The following is a 19,448-nucleotide window of genomic DNA, read 5'->3' on the forward strand; positions in this document are numbered from 1 at the left end:
AACATCTTTTGACTATTTAATATGTCAGGCTTTACAGTGTTGAACTCATTGATTCATAGATCCGGATGCAGTGGAAGATTATCAATGATTAATACAAATAATAAAAATTCAATCTGTTTCTCACACAAAGCAGTCGTATGACTTGGAATAAAGCAATTAGTCATATGCACCACTTTTATGATACTTTACTTTCCTTTTGAAGCTGGAAAGCTTCAGTTGCCATTGATTGTAATTGCATGAAAAAGAGCAGCTTGAACATTCTTCAGACGTTCTCCTTTTGTGTTCCACGAAAGAATAAAATCATACGGGTTCGAAATGACATGAGGCTGAATAAATGATAAAAAAAGTTAAATTTTTGACTGAACTGTGCCTTTAAGTAGCAGACTTTGCAGACCAGATCTAACCGAGCCCGCTGAACCCACCCGAGCCCAGACACCGCTGGCGAGCCACTTTCCCTCATGCCCAGAACCCGACTCCACTGACCCATTGATTTTCCTCTGTGTCCTGCTCGTGGCTGACCCCGCGGAGGAGGAAATGTTTTGTTTGATACTTAAGTGTGAGGAGAACTGTTGCGAGCCTGCCAAGTCTCATTAGTCAACGGCCTCGCTCTGCTTTTCCTGCCACGAAAACCAGGGAGAAAGAAAATGTTTGTGCTGCCCGAGACATTCGAGTGACGGGGAGATTCCAATCGCACTCATCTTGATCAAAGTTAATTGGCAGCAATTGGCTGTTAAATATTTCCGTATGTTTGGCTACACAGAATTGTGCCCGCTGCACTTTGTATAATGGATATTCCCCTCGTCATTTGAAAAAAAAAAATGACAGTTTTGTGACAAAGCTTAAATGTGGCTTTTTCACAACATCTGTCCTGTATTTTGATTTCGTTTCATGTGTTTAAACGGCTCGCATGTGATTCAGCTGTCGAGGCATCTTGTAAAATGATTGGATTGTGCAATGTGCAGTTTTTCCTTTCTGCTATATCTCAGCAATGGAATTATTACATTTCGCTTTGACACTTTAAAGCTAAGGACCTTTCTCTTAAAATGACAATTGCATGCAATAGCAGAACACTTCTTTGGATCGTAACAGAATGTTTTCTTTGAACTAAACGTGGTGTTCAGAAGGACAGAACGGAGAAAAAAAATAAAATAATGCCGCACAGAATTGGTGGGAGAATTTCAAACTGTAAATAATACCACAGCAGATATGTATTTGAGCCCTTGAAGAAATGCACATGCTCAGTCTAATTTAGTCAAAGCCATAAAGGGATTTCCCTCTGGCTTTGCACATACAAATGCCTAATGGTGATTGGTGATTGTCAACTGTGTAACTTAGACAAATGTGCACAGGACAGCCGGCACAGTCCAGAAATACACCATCAGCCTCTAAGCGTCTGCTTTATGCCAAGCACTTACAATGCTCATTTTGGGGAATAAAACATGACTATGAATTGTAATTATCAATGTTTAGTGGATAAATCCACATGGATACATTTTCTCGTGGTCACATCCTGTGTGATTAAAGCGTCGGTCTGTGCTGGTGATGTTTGGGGTCGTGTTGCATTGTGTTGTGTTACACTAGTCGATGCAGTTGTGTTATTTATTTGTCGTTCCACCCGCTTTCTTGCACCTGTGTGCGATTGGAGTTTGATATATTCTGATAATTACAGATGAATGTTGATATAGAGGAAAGTAATGAAAAGGAAGAGGCATGTTGTATAGGTATTAAGGGATTTTATTCACACACACACACACACACTTGTGTGACTGAGCAGACACATAAAGAGAGGTCTTTGGAAAAAAGAGACTGTCTTTTTTTTTTTTGGCTCACTTAATTATTGATATTGTACAATGACAGAATATATTTCTTGCTTGTCAGCAATATGATCCTTGTATTGATTGCAGTATATTGATTCAAATTTCTTCATGACAGAGGAAGATTTTAGTAGTTATTTTCAGGAACCACAAGTTTCATACTAAAATAGAGTGTGCAGAACGTCCCGTGCCATTTTTACGAATAACTTTATTAAATGGTTCATCAAAATATGTGTCGCTGAAAATGTATTGTATATTTAAAATAGATTTTTCTTAAAAATGCATTTTTATTTTTTACAATATAAACTTATAAAACATATCATATAAAACAAACAAAAAAAAAATTTTAAAAGTGAGATTTATACATCATCTTTATACATGAGATTTATACATCATCAGTATTGTTTTTTAGGATAGGACAATAATTGGCCGAGATACAACTATTTGAATATCTAGGATCTGAGGGTGCAAAAAAAAAAAAAAAAAAAAAATCAAAATATTAAGAAATTAACCTTTAATTTTGTCCAAATTAAGTCCTTAGCAAAGTATATCCGCTCACAAAAATACATTTTTTATGTATTTACAGTAGGAAATTAACAAAATATCTTCATGGAACGTGATCTTTACTTAATATCCTTATGGTTTTTGGCATAAAAGAAAAATCGATAATTTTGACCCATACAATGTATTGTTGGCTATTGCTACAAATATACCTGTGCAACTTAAGACTGGTATTTTCATATATTTTTAACCCACTCTGTACTATATTTTATCATGTTTATTTACATTACGTACACTACCATTCAAAAGTTTGTGGTCGGTAAGATATTTTATTATTTTAAGTCTCTAATGCTCACTAATGCGGCTTTTATTTGATTTAAAATGCAGGGGGGGAAAAACGGTTCTATTTTAATATATTTTAAAATTCTTGTGATGGCAAAGCTGAACTTTCAGCATCATTACTCCAGTCTTCAGTGTCACATGATCCTTCAGAAATCATAATCTAATATGCTGATTTGTTGCTCATGAATCATTCTTTTTATCAGTGTTGAAAACAGTTGTGCTGCTTAATATTTTTGCGGAAACTGCTTTACTTTTTTTTCAGGATACTTTGATGAATAGAGTTAACTATTTGATCTATTTTGTAACATTATAAATGCCTTTACTGTCACCATCTGATGCAGTCTTGCTGAATGGAAGTATTAATTTCTTTAAAAGAAATAAAAAATAAAATAAAATGGTACTGTAGTGTATGTACATAAATAATTTCAAATTAATTTAATTCATTCATTTTTCAAATTTTGAAACACAATATTGGAAACGTAACTGTTTTGTTTGTTTTTTTAAACAAAAAAATTAATTAATTAATAATAACAAATTTTAATTTCTTGAAATATTTAGGCACAGGAAATACAGTAGTATTTTTGCTGGACAAATCACACATTTAACATGTGTACAGAACACACTCAGTTGGCATGGTTCTCTTTGGTTATACCACAACTGGTTATACCATAACTCTTGTATGCAATTACCCAGCTCGTGTGATATGCCTTGTGCAGTACCTGAGTGTGAGGATGTTTTGGGGATGAAAGCATTCTTGTGTGTTGGGTGAGAGGTGGAGTGCAGGTTGGTGTGTGGGAATGTGCGTCTCTGGAGGCCCGACCGTGCTCCCTCTCAGCGGGGAAGGGCCACGGCTCGCCGGGAGAGAAAACAACACAGAGCCGTCTGCAGGACAGAGATCTCCTCCCTGGCTCTGCTGAGGTGGGAACGGTTTCAATTATCCCCGGCCGTACTTCTGCCGATGCATACCTGAGGCCAACCCGGTGACATTGCAAACGGGACGGTTTTAGCACCTCCGAGATTGAAGGGCTTCGCTTATCAGTTTACAGCTGGAATCGAGTAGAGGTGTTAGTTTTGTTTTCAGTTGCATTATCGTGAGATTTTTTATGAAACATTTAACGACACATCTTTCCAGTGCAATTCAACTATCTTAGTTTTCAGTTTTCCTCTCGGTTATTTAGGTAGATAGCTTTGTTATTTAATCTGCAGTATTTCTGGCCAATACCACAAGCAAATCACAATTCCTCGAGCTCTTTGGACCAAACCAAAATAGAGGAGTGACTCTTTTGAAAGTGAAATAAGTCATTATCATAACTTTCCCTGCTCGTGTTGTGGGTTCGGGAACACGACTGACTCTGTGGATTTAATGTGTTTTTATGTCTAGACGCAGGTAGTGTCTTTTGGCTGTCAGGGCTCCAGAGGTCCCCAGGCAGGAGCCCTGATGTGTTTTGGAATGACTAAAGAGAGAAAGGAGAGCTTTTAAAGTCAGCCTGTCTATCTTCTCTCAGCATCGGCCCCTCTCTTACCCAGCAGCCCACAGTAATGGGGCCTAAAAGCAATAAGGGTTGTGCGTCTGTGGAAAATGTAGTGTTACAAACAATGTGGTGACAAATGATGGTTTTAGAATCAAGAAATTCTCAATAGATTTTTTTGGGGTTAAAGCAATGTTATGCTTTGAATTAAGTTTATCAATTTAGACGAAATGTGAAAAATTAGTTAGGGTATTAATAAGAGCGGGTTTTCCATTATCTTCTCTCCATCATACTTGCTTTACTCAAGGATGAAATTCATCTTAACTACTATTTTCTTTTTCTTTTATATATATATATATATATATATATATATATATATATATATATATATATATATATATATATATATATATAAAACTTAAGAATAAAGTTAAGAATATTTTGTATTCCCAAAAACATTTTTTTTCTTAAGATTGTTCTAAAGGCAAAGGGAAGTTCTTAAAGTGCAAATGTATTCAATATCTCTTGAGACATGCTCTTTAAAAAAATATTACAAATAATGACAAATATAAAAAAATACATTGCACCCTAAAAAAATGTGTAATGGTGGACGAAGTACACAAATCAAGTACTTGAGTAAAAGTACAGATATCTGATAAAATATGGCTCAAGTAAAGATTTTAAGTACTCCTTTCCAATTTTATTTGTGTAAAAGTACTAATAGATTATTGTTTGTTTTGTAATTTTATATTCTTCTATACTTATACATTAATTTTACATTATATATTCTATATAATCCTTCTACTCAAAGTACCTGGGGGAGGGGGAATTGCCGGGTCTAACATCATTATGAATTATGAATTGTCAAGTATAGCCAGCAATAGTCAGTAAGGAAAATTAGTGGATGCAGATACATAATATGTGACAAACAATAAAATCAGACATCACATAGGTCTAAATTCTAACATTTTAAAATGAACACTATGCAAACATACTAGTTTTATATCATTTGAAACTGCTACAGCAGCTAGGAAGAATGCAAGTGCAATAATTTGGGTTATTTTAATGTTATGTAATGTGTTTTTTTTGTTTTGTTTTTTACTTAAAATCATTAAGATAGTGATATGGACATGCCCACTTTCAAGCATTACAGCTCAACCTTTTACAGCAGATTTAGTTCACAAACAACTGACAAGATGAGTTTCATTTGCAATAATCAATCCTAAAATTGCATTTGTAACTTGCATTTCACATCATTGGTCACATGCGCACTCAAGCTCCGAGGATCTCTCGGTTATTGGCTCATTTTGAGTCAGACTTTTAAATTCAGTTAACTAGAGACTCGCTCTGAATGGATCATTGAATCAGTGAGTTGTTGACTCTAGAACAACTCCTTACGACCATAGTTGACTAATGATGCACCCCAGTTTAACAGGTTCATTGAAAAGAATCAGTTCATTCACGAATCGGATACTGCAGTTGCATCTCGGAGCATGTGATGATTTCTTCAGTACAAAATAATGAGCAGCAATATGTTTTTATGAAATGTAATGGAGTAAAAAGTATGATATTATGTTTTGGAATGTAATGAAGTAAAAGTAAAAGTTTCTCAAAATAAAAATACTTGAAAAATGTACTTGAGTATGAAGTATGAAAATACTATCCATCACTGTAAATGTGATTCTGAGTCATAAACTCGCATCAAACCAGTCGCGATAAAAATAGCGTCCACGCATTTTATGATTATTACGATAATCTACAGGCAGCACAAAAAGACGGCCTTTGGTGTGTTTTACATTGATCAACAAGTCTTTGGCAGGAACTGCCATGCAATCAGATAATACCAAAGCCTGTCATTTTCTTCTCAAGAAAAAGAATAAGATGTTCTTAAGAATTTTTGAGAACTGCACTTACGAACTTCTCAGAATGAATCTTCTTAAAAAGATTTTCATGAATCTGGCCCCTGCTCTTTTCTATCTTCATGTGAGAGAGTGCGAAAAGCCTCGGTTTTAGGAAAGTCACGCTTCCAGAGAGCTTTGTTTTACTCGGCTGTTTGAATTCCATGACTGTTCAAGCACAAACTGTGTATTGGAATGAAGTGGGTCTGAAGAACTCTCTTTGTTCTCCATATCCTGTGTCCGACCCACAGGTAAGCCTCACCCTCCCTCTTTCCTCTCTACCTCTCTCACCCTTTGCGTGGGCCAACTGTGGTGGGAAAGTGAAGGAAGGGGGGGGGCAAACACTGGGGTCATGAACCCCCCTCACAGACGGGGGGATGACAGACCCTGCCAATGGAGTGGCAGCATTGAGAACCTGCGAACCATGGATTGGGCTTTTTCACATGGACTTAGCTTGTAGGCTTGGAGGAATGTTGTGATGATGGCTGTAATCACTCACACTGTGCCTTTGTTACCTGGGCCGCTCACCTGTGTAGGGAGCTGCTTCCTTCTCCAGAATGGGATTCAGCGAAGTTTAGGGTCTGGCCCAAAGGCACAGCCAGTGATGAAAGCCTGAGCTGAGAGAGAGAGAGAGAGAGAGAAGGAAAAAAATAGAGAAACAGAGGTAGCCAGGGAGAGTAATGCAATACGGATGTTTCCAGCTCAGGACGAGAGAGAAAGTGAGGTTTGTAGTTTTAAATAATCATTTTCTTTTTTGACGTTTTGCAGCAGTCGCTTCTGTGCAGTCGGCAGTAAAGCCCTTCCTCTGGCCAACAGGAAGAATCAACCGGTCCAGCCTGATTGCTTAATGACAGATGCCAGCCGAACAAAGGAGGCTCTGATAGTTCGCATAAATGAAAAGGTTTTTCAAGGCCTGGATAGTCAGAGGAGGAACTGAAAGGAAAATGAGAGCGAGTGAATGGAAATAGAGAAGAGCTGATTTCAAGGTGTTTATTTTGTAGTTTGTTAGGCTACTCTTGCAGTTTTTTCCCACAGTTTTTCCCACACATTTGTTTCGTCTACCAGGAACTTCATATGGTTTAATGAATGAGAAGCGATCAAAAAATTGATGAATTAAACAGAGACAACGTGTTTGTGTAAGACGTAATTATGTATGGATTGCAGAGGAGGATCTTTACACAGCCTACAGTAGGAACATCTGGTCTTAGTTAGGAGTGATTGTAGGTTTGTAAGAAACACTACTTGGTGAACAAGGAGATCCACAATGAAGAAAAGACAGACCTGTTTACACTGGATCACGCTCAACTCTCATCTGAGCGTCGACATGACTTTAATTTATGAAAACTGCATCATTTTTAATTATACATTTAGATATTTGTATTAAAAAATACGATTTTTGATGCATAATATCGTTCTAATATAATAAATGTCCTTATATCACAATGCAGAAAAATCATTAAAGGAATGAGATTGTTGCATAATCTGATATAAAAGTTCAAAAGCATGCAACCAACATGAATAAAAAAGTGTTTTACATGCTGTCATGAACTCATTCAGTTGAGATAATCATTGAGCCCAATTTCTCAATTGAATTCCTATCATCAGCTCAATTGTGCTATACATCAAGTAATCATTACAGTACATCATCCTTTCAGCATAACACGTTCTTGGAGATACCTTCAGACAGCCACCCCTGAAGAACAACCATGCTGTATTTAACCACTTAAAGCTGGCCCATCCTCGGTCATTAGGCTTAACGGTGTTTACGAGTGCTTAAGAAGCTGCCCTAATGAGTCTCATGAGTTACTGTAAGACATTAGGACCGGGCGGCTCCATTAGGGTCCGGGTGCAGCTACCAGAGTGGCAGTCAAGTGGTTTATGTGGGCTCCAGCTGTGTGCAGTAATTGCTAGAGGTTGTGCATTCTTTCTCTGCCCTCACTTTCATCCCGGAGGTCTGGAAGCCCACAACAAGACTGTTAATTGTGTGTCGTAATAACCAGAGAATTAAAAGGCAATGTAAACATGCGGTGATTCCGTCAAAGGGAGATGGTAACGTGTTAAGAGACCTAGACAGCTGCATGCACTTGAACAAGGGCAAAACTGTTGGAATGTGTTTTTGCTGGATGGTTTTTATGGTTTGGATGTTTTTATCAATCGTGGTTGGAAATGTTCTCCATGTTTTGTTTATCCGAAATGTTGCATTTTTTCATCATAACAGTTAATTCTTTCCTCACAAGTGTTTTTGAAAAAAGTTGCCAGGCAGCGGCAGCTTTTTTGAGCATTTTTTGTCAAAGACTACATCTGGATCGAACAATAATCAAAACATAGATGGAGTAGATTGAGTCCATCAACACCCCCAAATGCACAGTCCTATATCTCATCCTATATCAACATTAAATTCAGTAACGTTTGGCAGTTTTGAGTTATATGTTTACATCTGCTTATATATGCTGTCGCTTGTTTCTGCTTTTTGTTCGCCTGTGTTTTAATCAGGGTATTCAGTACTCTTTCAGAATATGCATAATAGCACCCCCTACCATATAACAATGAAAACAGGGAATATTCCGTCAGTGGCGGGGAACGAGTTAATACCGAGGATTAAACGTGGTGACGGCGGCCCCAGCTTTCTGTAATGATTTTGGCCTGTCCAAAGGTCCTCTTTGGAAAACAAATTGGTACTTCAGAAGTATTACAGATCCACTGCTGACTATCTAGAAACAGATTACACAAATAGCTGGAGGTGTTCCTGAGCCACGGCTGCAATTGGCAGTCCATCTTTTGGCCCTGCAACACTCCGAGTTCTCCATGTGAGGTCACCCCGACTCCCCCCTCACAAACCCCCCTGCCTCCAGCCCCCCTCCCCCTTATCTGAGCCTGTGGAGCCCTGGAGAGGAGGAGCAGGGCACCAGGTCAAAGTCTTTTCCTCTTTGGATCTCGAGGCTTGCTGGGAGAGGCTTGGCGAGAGAATGGCTGCATTAGAGCAGGGGTTGGGGGTCAAGATTTTAATTCTGTTAAAGAACAGCTGGTTTGAGTTTCTCTTCACGTTGCTCTCCCCTCCCTCTCCCCACAAATCCAGAGAGATGAAAAATTTGTTCAGAGGGGAACCAGTAAAATAAAAAAGGTTTACGGTCTAAAGCGCTTACCCCTACCCTGCTGTAGCATTAGACAGGAATGCAATAACGTCAGCATTTGGCCAGGTTCAGATTGAGTTAAAACAAGGAAGTCCTTTTTGTATTTTTGTTTCTTAGCAGCCTGTTGAAACTTAATTAAAAGGCTTAAAGTTGTGGAAAGGAAATTCTAAAGAATGGCTAAAAGGAAAAACCCCCTTCTAAAATTTAACTACCAAGTAAATTGTTAGATTGAACTTGAAATTTGAATGGTGGTCAACTAATTTTGCTTATTATATATATATATATATATATATATATATATATATATATATATATATATATATATATATATATATATATTATAATTTTTTAATTCATTTATTTATTTTTTGCACGCGATTTTTGATTCTTTCAATGTGATTTTTGTTTGATTTGAATGCTTAGGTCCTGCTTACTAATATCTAGGGCTCTTGCGAGGGGAGGGGGGAGAGGACGACTATAAATGGAAAACTAATAACAGATTTTCAGTCTGCTTTCTCCAAAAAGCATGCCTCAGGCTGTGTTGGTGTGTGGCTCAGCAGCAATCAGAGGTCATAATTTCATTGGCGGTTAGCATCAGGTTCAATTTTTCTAGTACGTTACATTTACCAGAAAGTCTGGTTTGTGTTACTGTGTACACTGGCTGAATCAGCTCTGAGCTGTAGAATCATTCAGCCTCTCCAAGAAGTGGAGACCCTGAAGGGGGCACAGACGTACTCATTATCCCACAGCTATCTCTTTGTTCAGGCACCGGTATCTGGACTAGCAGACCTAACACGGAGAGGCCAATTCTACCTTCACGGAGTCTACCAATCCCGTCCCAATTGACTTTCCGTACCAGCAGATGTGCATATCAAGAGATCCCCCTAGTGGTAGTGACCAAATGGGTTGGATCCCCGGTCCCCTGATGATGGTGTTTATTTTTATTAAGATTTAGCAGGTGGGGGGTTTGAGGCTGGAAGTGGTTGAGGGTTGATTTGAGCTTTCAGGAGAGAGCTTTCAATTGGGAATTCAACAGTTGTTGACATTATTCACTTCATGGATTCAAGCTGCCAAATCGCACCCAATTTTCCACATGAAAACAATTAATCAAATTGGTATATTTTAATTCCAATCGGCTCACCATGTCTATCCTGTTTTTGCTTGTTTCCAGGAGTGCGATCAAGTTCATATTGATGATGTGTCGTCGGACGACAATGGACAGGATCTAAGGTACAGTTAGCGTCATACTAGCCATTTCATAGTTCACTCTGGCTGAAGTTTTAAAAGATCTCTCTTTCTCTTCCTCTATTCAGCACATATAATTTTAGCACAGACGGATTCCACGCTGCTGCCACTAGTGCCAACCTGTGCCTGGCCACCGGCGTACGAGGAGGTGTGGACTGGATGAGAAAGCTCGCCTTCCGCTACAGACGAGTAAAAGAAATTTACACCACCTATAAAAATAACGTCGGAGGTAATCCCCCAATAAACTGCTTTTCTAAAATTGCTGGGGAAGAGGGGTGGTGCGTCAACAAAAGCACTCATAAGTTTCTCAAATAATCCCTTATGCAGAAACCACTTGGTCTGGGTAAATTTCAAAATTTCTCAAAGTATTCGCAGGACGGTCCAACTCAAACAATGTTTCTGTTCATTTCAGGTCTGCTTGGCCCGGCCAAAAGGGAAGCCTGGTTGCAATTGCGAGCAGAAATTGAAGCCCTGACTGACTCCTGGTTAACACTGGCACTGAAAGCACTAACATTAATCCACTCAAGGTAGGCCTTAGCACGAGCGAATTATATAGAGCCCATCACTGATACGCATAAATCACAGCAGGGCAGGAATAACAGCGCTCTTTATACCCCAATACCTCAAAGAACACTTACTCTCTGTATTATTTTGAAAAACACCATTTTAGGGCACCGATTATTTGCAAAAATTAAAGATCCATTTATCACGGGGCGTTTTGGATGACAAATGGCATGACTGTTAGCCTTGTCCTCCCTTGTGCACTTTAACTTGACTTTAATTTGCCTTTCAATTACAGATCAAACTGTGTGAACATCTTAGTGACCACAACACAGCTTATACCTGCCCTCGCCAAGGTCCTTCTGTACGGACTGGGAGTAGTATTTCCAATTGAAAACATTTATAGCGCCACGAAAATAGGTAAGTGTGAGCTTACTATTAACTACCTGTGTGTGAATGGATTCTATTGGAGTGTGGCCGTAATTACTACGATATTATGTGTAAACAGCGCGAGACACATGGCGTGTGATTGGGTTAGGCTGCAGAAGTGGCGGACACACGAGAGGGTTGATGTTCAGGAAGAGGTCTAATCAGGCTGGGATTATTTTCTTGGAGCTCAGCCTGAACTGGGCCTCTCCTTTTCAGGTCTACATATGAAACCACTTCGGCAAATTTATGTCATTCCACTTTGACATTTTTTTCTTCTTTTCGGCCTCTGCACTTTTTCGAATGCAAAATAAACACCAACCTTCACTTTCGTACTTTTGTTCGCGCAAAGCTCTGCACCTCCCTCGCTGCGGCATTTGCATGTGAGGTTGATTTAGCTTGTTTTAGCCATTTGTCCCACGTTCTGGGAGGAATAAGACACACTTAATGCTTTTTAGGTTACTTTTATCTAGGCATCGATCTTATCGTATCTCCAAGCCAAGGCAAAGTGTTTACACTGCGTAATTTTGTGTAACTTATTGCGTATTTAAAGAGCCCCTCACTGGGGCTTGATCTTGGATGTGGCTTCCTTGCTTTCCGCAGCAAACTAAACCTGTTTCTCCTCTCCCCAGGAAAAGAGAGCTGCTTCGAGAGAGTAATCCAGAGGTTTGGGAGGAAAGTTGTTTATGTGGTGGTGGGGGACGGCGTGGAGGAGGAGCAAGGGTCGAAAAAGGTACGAAGACGCCCAGAACTCTATACCACTTTTCCTTCAAACCTTCAATTTCTTCATTCCATTCGCTGAAAATGTCATTGGACCAGCGAGAGAATGAATCTCGCATTGTAATCAGCTCAATTTCTCTGACAGCTCCAATGTAAAGGGAGGCAAGAAGACATAATTACACCTCCCGGCTTGTGACTGTGCCGTTTCACCATCGGTAATGCTAGACAAGTCCTCTCAGGCATGTTAGAGGGCCCGGTTCATAAATATAACATGCGTTTAAGAGGCTTAAATCATTGTTAGATAAGTTGAGGATATTCAGAAGAACATTGGAACTGTCAGAGGGGCAGCCAAACACCTTAGTGTTGTTTTCCATGACTTTTGTTGTTCAAACCAGAAGATTTATGTTACCTGCTGCTTGTGTATTCAGAACGTCCGCCAAGTTTTCATGTAAACCCAGAGCTATAAACCACAAAACCTGAAATTATTCATCATGTAATTATCAAAGCAGATTGTTGTTCAGACAGGATGAATGAGTGTTGATGGGATTCTTTATTATATTGTGCCAAGTGATTAGTTCCATGTTGTCAATTAATCATGGAAGGAATGTGAACGTAGGAAGTTGACACAAGTTTAAGTTTTAGATGTCAGTCCCCATTTCCTCCGAGACAAAGTGTTTAGATGTAGCACAGGGGATTTTAATAAGTCCTTGGCACTTAAGAAACACACAGTTTTGCTAGATACAACACTAGTGTCAAGGGTGACTTTGTATTAAACCACCAAAGCAAAGACAAACCTTTGTATACTTTCATTTTTTCCATCGTATCCCAGAAACAATTCCCCTCTAGTTAATAACCGACCGAGGCAAAAGGCAGATACCATCTTTGGCTTTTAAAGTTAAAAGCAAAGACAATTTACAAAACAAAAGAAAAGAGTCTTTTAAGGGTCAGTGCAAGCTTCTCTAAGCGGAACATATGCCTGAGAGAGGCTATACCTTTGATAAGACTAAGTAATGGTTTGTGTGTGGACGTCTCTGAGCTGACAAGCTTCTTTCATTCTGGCAGAATCATATTTCCCTGTGGCCTCTCCCAGGAACAATGCCTCATTTGCAGTGTTGTGTCCGGATAAGTTTGTGCAGAGGTGCTGGATATATAGTGCACTTAATAGTTATTTCCCATCGGGCCATTCTTTTTCCCGAGGAGTATTATGGGGATTCCTTATTTTATATATTTTATATTTTTGAAGATTTTTTAAACAACATTATAATATATTCTTAAAATGTATAAAAATATTCTTTAAAAAAATATTTAATATTTTTTATATTTAAATTGTTACACTGCCTATTAATATTTAAACATTCATCATGCATTAAAAAAACATTAAACAGGAAATGATGAACCCCTATAGATCTTCATAGCTATGTGTCAAGGTCCAAGTTTCTTAAAATATCAGATCATTTAAACTTTTTATTACAAATCAAACTCCTCAAAAATGAATTAATAATTTGTGTATTTATGTATATATGCACATATATAAATATATATGATAGGGGTGTAACAATACCCTAATGTCATGATTTGATACATGTCACGATACTAAACTCACGATACGATATTATTATAAAACTACAAGACATATTGTAAAAGGATAACAAAAAATTTACTAATTTGGTATTTGGTAAATTTAGTACTGACACTAAAACTCTGTAAACTTGGATTTTTTCTCACACAACAATTTTCATTTTGGATGAACTGCACAACACATTGTCACTATCTACAATACGTATTGCATTTTTCTATTGTGATATATTGAGACATATATATATCCTTTTTACCTTAGAAAATATATTTAAAAACATTTTTGAAAAAAAAAAACTCAAAGAAAAATATGTACTTATTGCTTGATGGTTACACCACATTTTTGACATTAAACTGAAAGGTCTAAAAAGTTTTCAAAACCTTAAAAACCCAACATGAATACAAAAACTACATTTCTAAGAACTGTGCGTTTTATAATAGATTTTGCTTTATTTTCGTACAAGTCATTAAGATAGCTGTCAAAGTTTGATCTTTTTTTATTATTACTATTACTTAAAATGGTGTTTACCAAGTGACCTCAATGGTATGGTGCCGCTTCAGTGGTCGTAGTTTGCAAGTCCTTCCTCTTCTCAAGTCTCGTGTGATGTTACGGGCCATCAAGGCTGTTCAGACGGCACTCATGGGCGTGATTGTTTTTCTAAGTGAAGTGTTCATTGCAGGTTTTGTGTTTCTTTATTTTCTCTTTCACCCTCAAACACTCTCTCTCTCTGTGTCTTTCCAGCACAACATGCCTTTCTGGAGGATCTCTAGTCACTCTGACCTCATGGCCCTTCACCACGCTCTGGACCTGGAGTACTTGTAGCACTGTGACGGCCCTGTCGCTCCGTCCCAGGCCGTGCGAGGGCCCTGCAGACCCAAACGCACCACCGCCAGCCTGCTGCGTCGCCCGAGCGTCTGCGTTCCGACAGCACCAGACCAAAAACAAAATCGTTCACACACATAACATAGAGAGAGCGACACTCTCAGCGTGTTGACACATGGCCGCAATTCGTCTTAACCCTAAACCTTTTTCGAAGTGGAGGAGAGTGAATTTATGGCGCTGCAGCTGCTGGCCCTGGTTACTGTGAATTGGCTTTTTTTTCCGAAGCCATCAAAATGTTTTACAGCCCTGTCTACGCGGGGGACTCGGCAAGGGTTCACACCTGTGACAAAAACTGAGCTACCGATGCCTTTGGAACTCAGCAGGACTCCGATCCCACTGCGACTTGGTGTAATGTTTTGTCTCTTTATGTCTCCGTCTTGCTCAATCGATGGTACAAAGACAGTTGGGCACAGCCCACTCATTTTCCTGGTTTCGCCAGCCCCGTTGCCCTGGACGTCCTGCTCTTCTTATTTATAATCTTTGAGAGACTTTGTGGAGCGGCACCGGCCCCCAAAAAAGGCGCTTTGTTTGAGACTTGTGCCTTTTTGTGTTACAAAGTACTTTGATTCCACTACACCAAGAAGTTTATGGAGGAAAAAAATGGATTTTCTAAGTAATTTAAGGAAAAAAAATTTAACAAAACACTATTTACATTGCAGAGACAATCGTGTACAGACATTTTTGTGTGTAAATTTGTAATCACTGGACTATTCCTTCCTATATTGATTAAGGTACATGCTGTGGAAAGCGTTTCATGGAAGTACGTAAAGGCGTTGCCGGCTCGTGCAAAGCCTGAAAGTGTTGACGTGTTTGAGGTTTCATTCAATAAATAAATGTAGATAAGGATTTTTTTTTTTTTTTTTTTGTGATAATTGTTTTGTCATGACCAAAAGCATGGATGTCAAGTGTCAATAATTTCGTATTTTTCTTCAGTGATGTTTTGTTTCCTCCTTTGAACTTATAGAGATATTCTCCACAATGAAATGTGACTCTTTCTGTCAGAATTTCATACCGGACAGAGTGAATTAAGTCCCAACGGTAGCTCAAACTCCAAGGAAGAACATAAACAGCATAATAGAATAATAATCTTCTGAATGTCAAGCTTCAAACTGAGTGTAAATGTCTGTATCCCCAGTACTATCTCCTGCCCGAGCTGGACATTGAACCTCAACGTCCGTAACGGGCATTTAAGCTTAAATAGGTTTTATTATCTTTTGTACCGGCGTTAAAGCAGAAAGTCTTGTACAGCAAGTGTAATTTTTGTATGAAGTAGTCTTTTTATTTTGATTGTGTCCACTTGGAAATCGCTGTAGTTGGATTTTCATGATGCATATTGGTAGGTAACTGTGGACTGGAAACTCTAGCTCTTAGACTTTAAGAAAGAAAGCCACTACTCACTCACACCTACACACACACACACACACACACTTACAATGGAGTTGAGAACATACATGTGCTATCGACTGTGAATTTCCCCAGCTAACTCGATCTGTTTTTAATTTTCCCTCCCGGCACATGATGATGTTCGGCTCCTGCAGGTGAGGTCGTCTTCTCTGGCCTAGTTTTTCTCACCACATTTACAATTTCACCCCTCTTATTGCATCGCCCGCCACCCCCCGTACCGGGGAATCACATTTTGCTGCTAGATCACGGTAACAGTAGATGTTTTCTAGATTTAACACAGCATTTTTTTTTTTTTTTTTTTTAAATAAATGATGCAATCATAATGCAAACTGGAAATAATTTACAATATGTGGGCCTCATTGTGAAACACAGTTTGTTGTGTCTGCAAAAAAAAGATGTGTACAGATGTTTTTGACATTTATTATTTGATTGTGTTTAAATTAATAAAAACTGATTTGTGAACTGTTACACACATTTTCCCTTTTTGCGAGTGATTGAAATGGTGGCTCTGAAATTTTCTGCCATTGAGTTTGTATTTATTGACTGTTTGGTCCTGTGATCAGATGCCCCCAAATTAAGTGTTTTGGAATGGCGGCCTTCTGAACATATGAGCAACTGATGCGTGTCCAGAGATCATTATATTAACATTTTTACATGTACATGCATAGAAGGATAACTTTCTAAAAGTCTTTTATTGGATGGGAATGTAGCATTTGTGTGGCCTCTTCTGTCATTTGGTGGTCTGCAATTCAGCATTTCCCAGAGAACACGTCATATATGGCACTTTTGTTTAAAACATCATAACTGATGTAATGTCATATAAAGCTCTCGGTTCCTCTCATCTTGTAACTGTTAGAACAATATGCAGGATTTCAAAGTGTATATTTAAAATCAATATGTTCAGTTCATTTTCGGTACTCACTTCCAAACAATATGATTCAAAATCAATGCCTAAATTGATCACAAATTGACAGAGAAAAATGTATTTTCTTTTGTTATGAATACTGTCTGATCATATTCTTTATAAAGAGACAGAAGCTTTGATTTTCCCCCTTGAATTTCTGGATTCAGATGAGGGGAATGAGCCATAATCATGCTACATAGGCACCACAAATTTGTCAGTCGGGCGGTTTGTGTTATTCTTGGGGATAGTTGAAGGTGAAACCCTCACCTAATTGTGATTTGTCTTTGCAGCACAGCCAAACGCTTCCAATAACAGCTCCTCTCCACAAATGTTTCCCTGTGTTTTTCTAAAAAACACAGCTCGGCCACTTGCAATTGGGAGTTGAGTTGGTTTATATAACGCATGAAAAATATTTATGAGGCTGATTTTATGAGGTGGCCAAAATGAAGATGTAACGAGAGACTGGCAGAGGAATAGAGGCGTTCCTGCATGTGCTCAGAAGAATCAAGCATTCATGGAATCTTATTTTACAAATATTGAAGTCAATTATGTTTTCAGATGGCATCTAAGCAATATGCCAGGGGAGTTAAAGGCTGCCAGGAAGAGCAGATAGGACTGTTATCCTTGGAATGCACACACACACACACACACACACACACACACACACACACAAAAAGCCAGGATACTGTCTAAGGCTCATTTACCACATTGGGACAGAATGGGTTTTGTTCCCTTTGATATACAATGGATCCAAATGTCTGAGACCACATTGGAAAAACTGGGATTTATAAATAAACAGTTGTATAATTTTTTTATACAATGAAACAATTTGTAAAGAGGGAAAAACAAACACAATAGAAGCATTTTTACTGTTGAAATTATGCTGCCAATTTTGCAGTGTCTATTTACACTAAGTGCAAATAGCGTCCCTCGTTGGCATTTACTCTAGCTCCGCCCACCAATGTCTGGTTGGATGGGTCAAGTTTTAAAAACAAGATGTACACAGTTCAAAGTCTTCAGTGGTGTGCAGTAGTGGATAAGGCTAGCATACCTGGCTTTTAACGTGATCGACGTGGGTTCGAATCTGCCTTTTGCCGAGCTCGCATTTATTTTCAATAAAAATGAAAATAATGTTCTAAAAGTGGAAATTAACTTCAAACGAGTGTTTAATTATATTAAAAGTGTTCATTGGGTAGGGTTAGGGGAAGGTGTAGGGATGTATTTTAAGTAAACTGAACTGTTTCATTGTTTTGAGTTTTATGAACTTATTTCTTTTAATTTAGATTAACTTAAGGTTAACTGAAACTGGGCTGAGATTTCTATTTTTAAATGCTTTATATTGCTACACTCATTTAGCAAGTGCTTACCATGCTATTGTTAACATGTTAACAAATTAGCGAGTTAGCATTTTCTGAATTAGCTTGTTTTAGTTTACACTAATAAAAATGTTCACATTGAGGTGTCATGAAAATGTTAATTTAAATGTACACTGTAAAACCGAACAGTGAAATTAATTAAATTAAATGAGTTTGTTTCACTCAAATAATGATGAAAATTCATTGTACTTTATCGAAAAAAGTTGCATGAACTCAAAATTTCATTGTAGTAAGCTCAACTTAATATGATTGAGTTGAGCTGTAGCAGATTTCTAATTCCAAGCATGCTTTGCATCAGAGCATATAAATAACTGTTGAAATTAAGTTTTATTTTGTGTGTTTTTTGCACAAGATCAACATATGGAGATATAAGCTAATGTTTAATGTTGTGTTATGTTGGGATTCAGGGGGGATTCTGTTATGTTAGTTTTGTAGGGTTACCACTGTGGTGAAGAGTAGAGCCTGTTGTTAGGTTGAGGATGAGCTGCAAAACATTTAAGACCACATATGTTGTTTGATTACATATATGCAAGTATGTAATGACTCTCTGATAATGTCTCTCTGATAGTTATAATAGCATGTGTTATTTGCTATGTAACATTTAACCAAGATCTGAATGTGATGTTTATGTAAATTAACTGTATGTAATTAACATTATGATGAGTTGGGAAAGGGATGCTGGTGACGGGATTGTTAGTGAGAGACACCTGTGCACCACACTGGCCTTGATCTGCTTCCATGGCTCTCAGCCCCGCCCCACTTGTCACAAAAATTTAAAGGTGCTCTAGAACTTTTTTTTAAAAGATGTAATATAAGTCTAAGGTGTCCCCTGAATGTGTCTGTGAAGTTTCAGCTCAAAATACCCCATAGATTTTTTTTTAATTCATTTTTTTAACTGCCTATTTTAAGGCATATTTAGAAACGAGCCGATTTCAGGTTGCGGCCCCTTTAAATCGCGTGGTCTCCGCCCCCTCCCGAGTTTTCGACTCTATCACAGCATAAACAAAGTTTACACAGCTAATATAACCCTCAAAATGGATCTTTACAAAGTGTTCGTCATGCATACTGAATGCATGCGTCGTATTGTGTGAGTATTGTATTTATCTGGGTGTTTACATTTGATATTGAATGAGTTTGAGGCTGTGCTCTGTGGCTAATGGCTAATGCTACACTGTTGGAGAGATTTATAAAGAATGAAGTTGTGTTTATGAATTATACAGACTGCAAGTGTTTAATAATGAAAATAGCGACGACTCTTG

At 38.2% G+C, this 19,448-nt stretch overlaps 1 protein-coding gene across 3 annotated transcripts in view; it reads left to right on the top strand.

Annotated features, from left to right (window-relative positions):
- The window catches only part of eya1 (EYA transcriptional coactivator and phosphatase 1), a 47,339-nt gene extending 32,894 nt beyond the window's left edge, over window positions 1-14,445 (top strand). For all 3 annotated transcript variants that reach the window (XM_067377597.1, XM_067377598.1, XM_067377599.1), the window contains 6 exons: window positions 10,327-10,385; window positions 10,469-10,629; window positions 10,813-10,927; window positions 11,200-11,321; window positions 11,960-12,060; window positions 14,365-14,445. In XM_067377597.1, the coding sequence (XP_067233698.1) occupies window positions 10,327-10,385; window positions 10,469-10,629; window positions 10,813-10,927; window positions 11,200-11,321; window positions 11,960-12,060; window positions 14,365-14,445 (639 nt within the window). The remainder of the gene's footprint in view (window positions 1-10,326; window positions 10,386-10,468; window positions 10,630-10,812; window positions 10,928-11,199; window positions 11,322-11,959; window positions 12,061-14,364) is intronic.
- Window positions 14,446-19,448: the final 5,003 nt, after the last annotated feature.

The sequence above is a fragment of the Chanodichthys erythropterus genome, chromosome 23 (assembly GCF_024489055.1).
Source record: "Chanodichthys erythropterus isolate Z2021 chromosome 23, ASM2448905v1, whole genome shotgun sequence".
Classification (NCBI taxonomy): Eukaryota; Metazoa; Chordata; class Actinopteri; order Cypriniformes; family Xenocyprididae; genus Chanodichthys; species Chanodichthys erythropterus.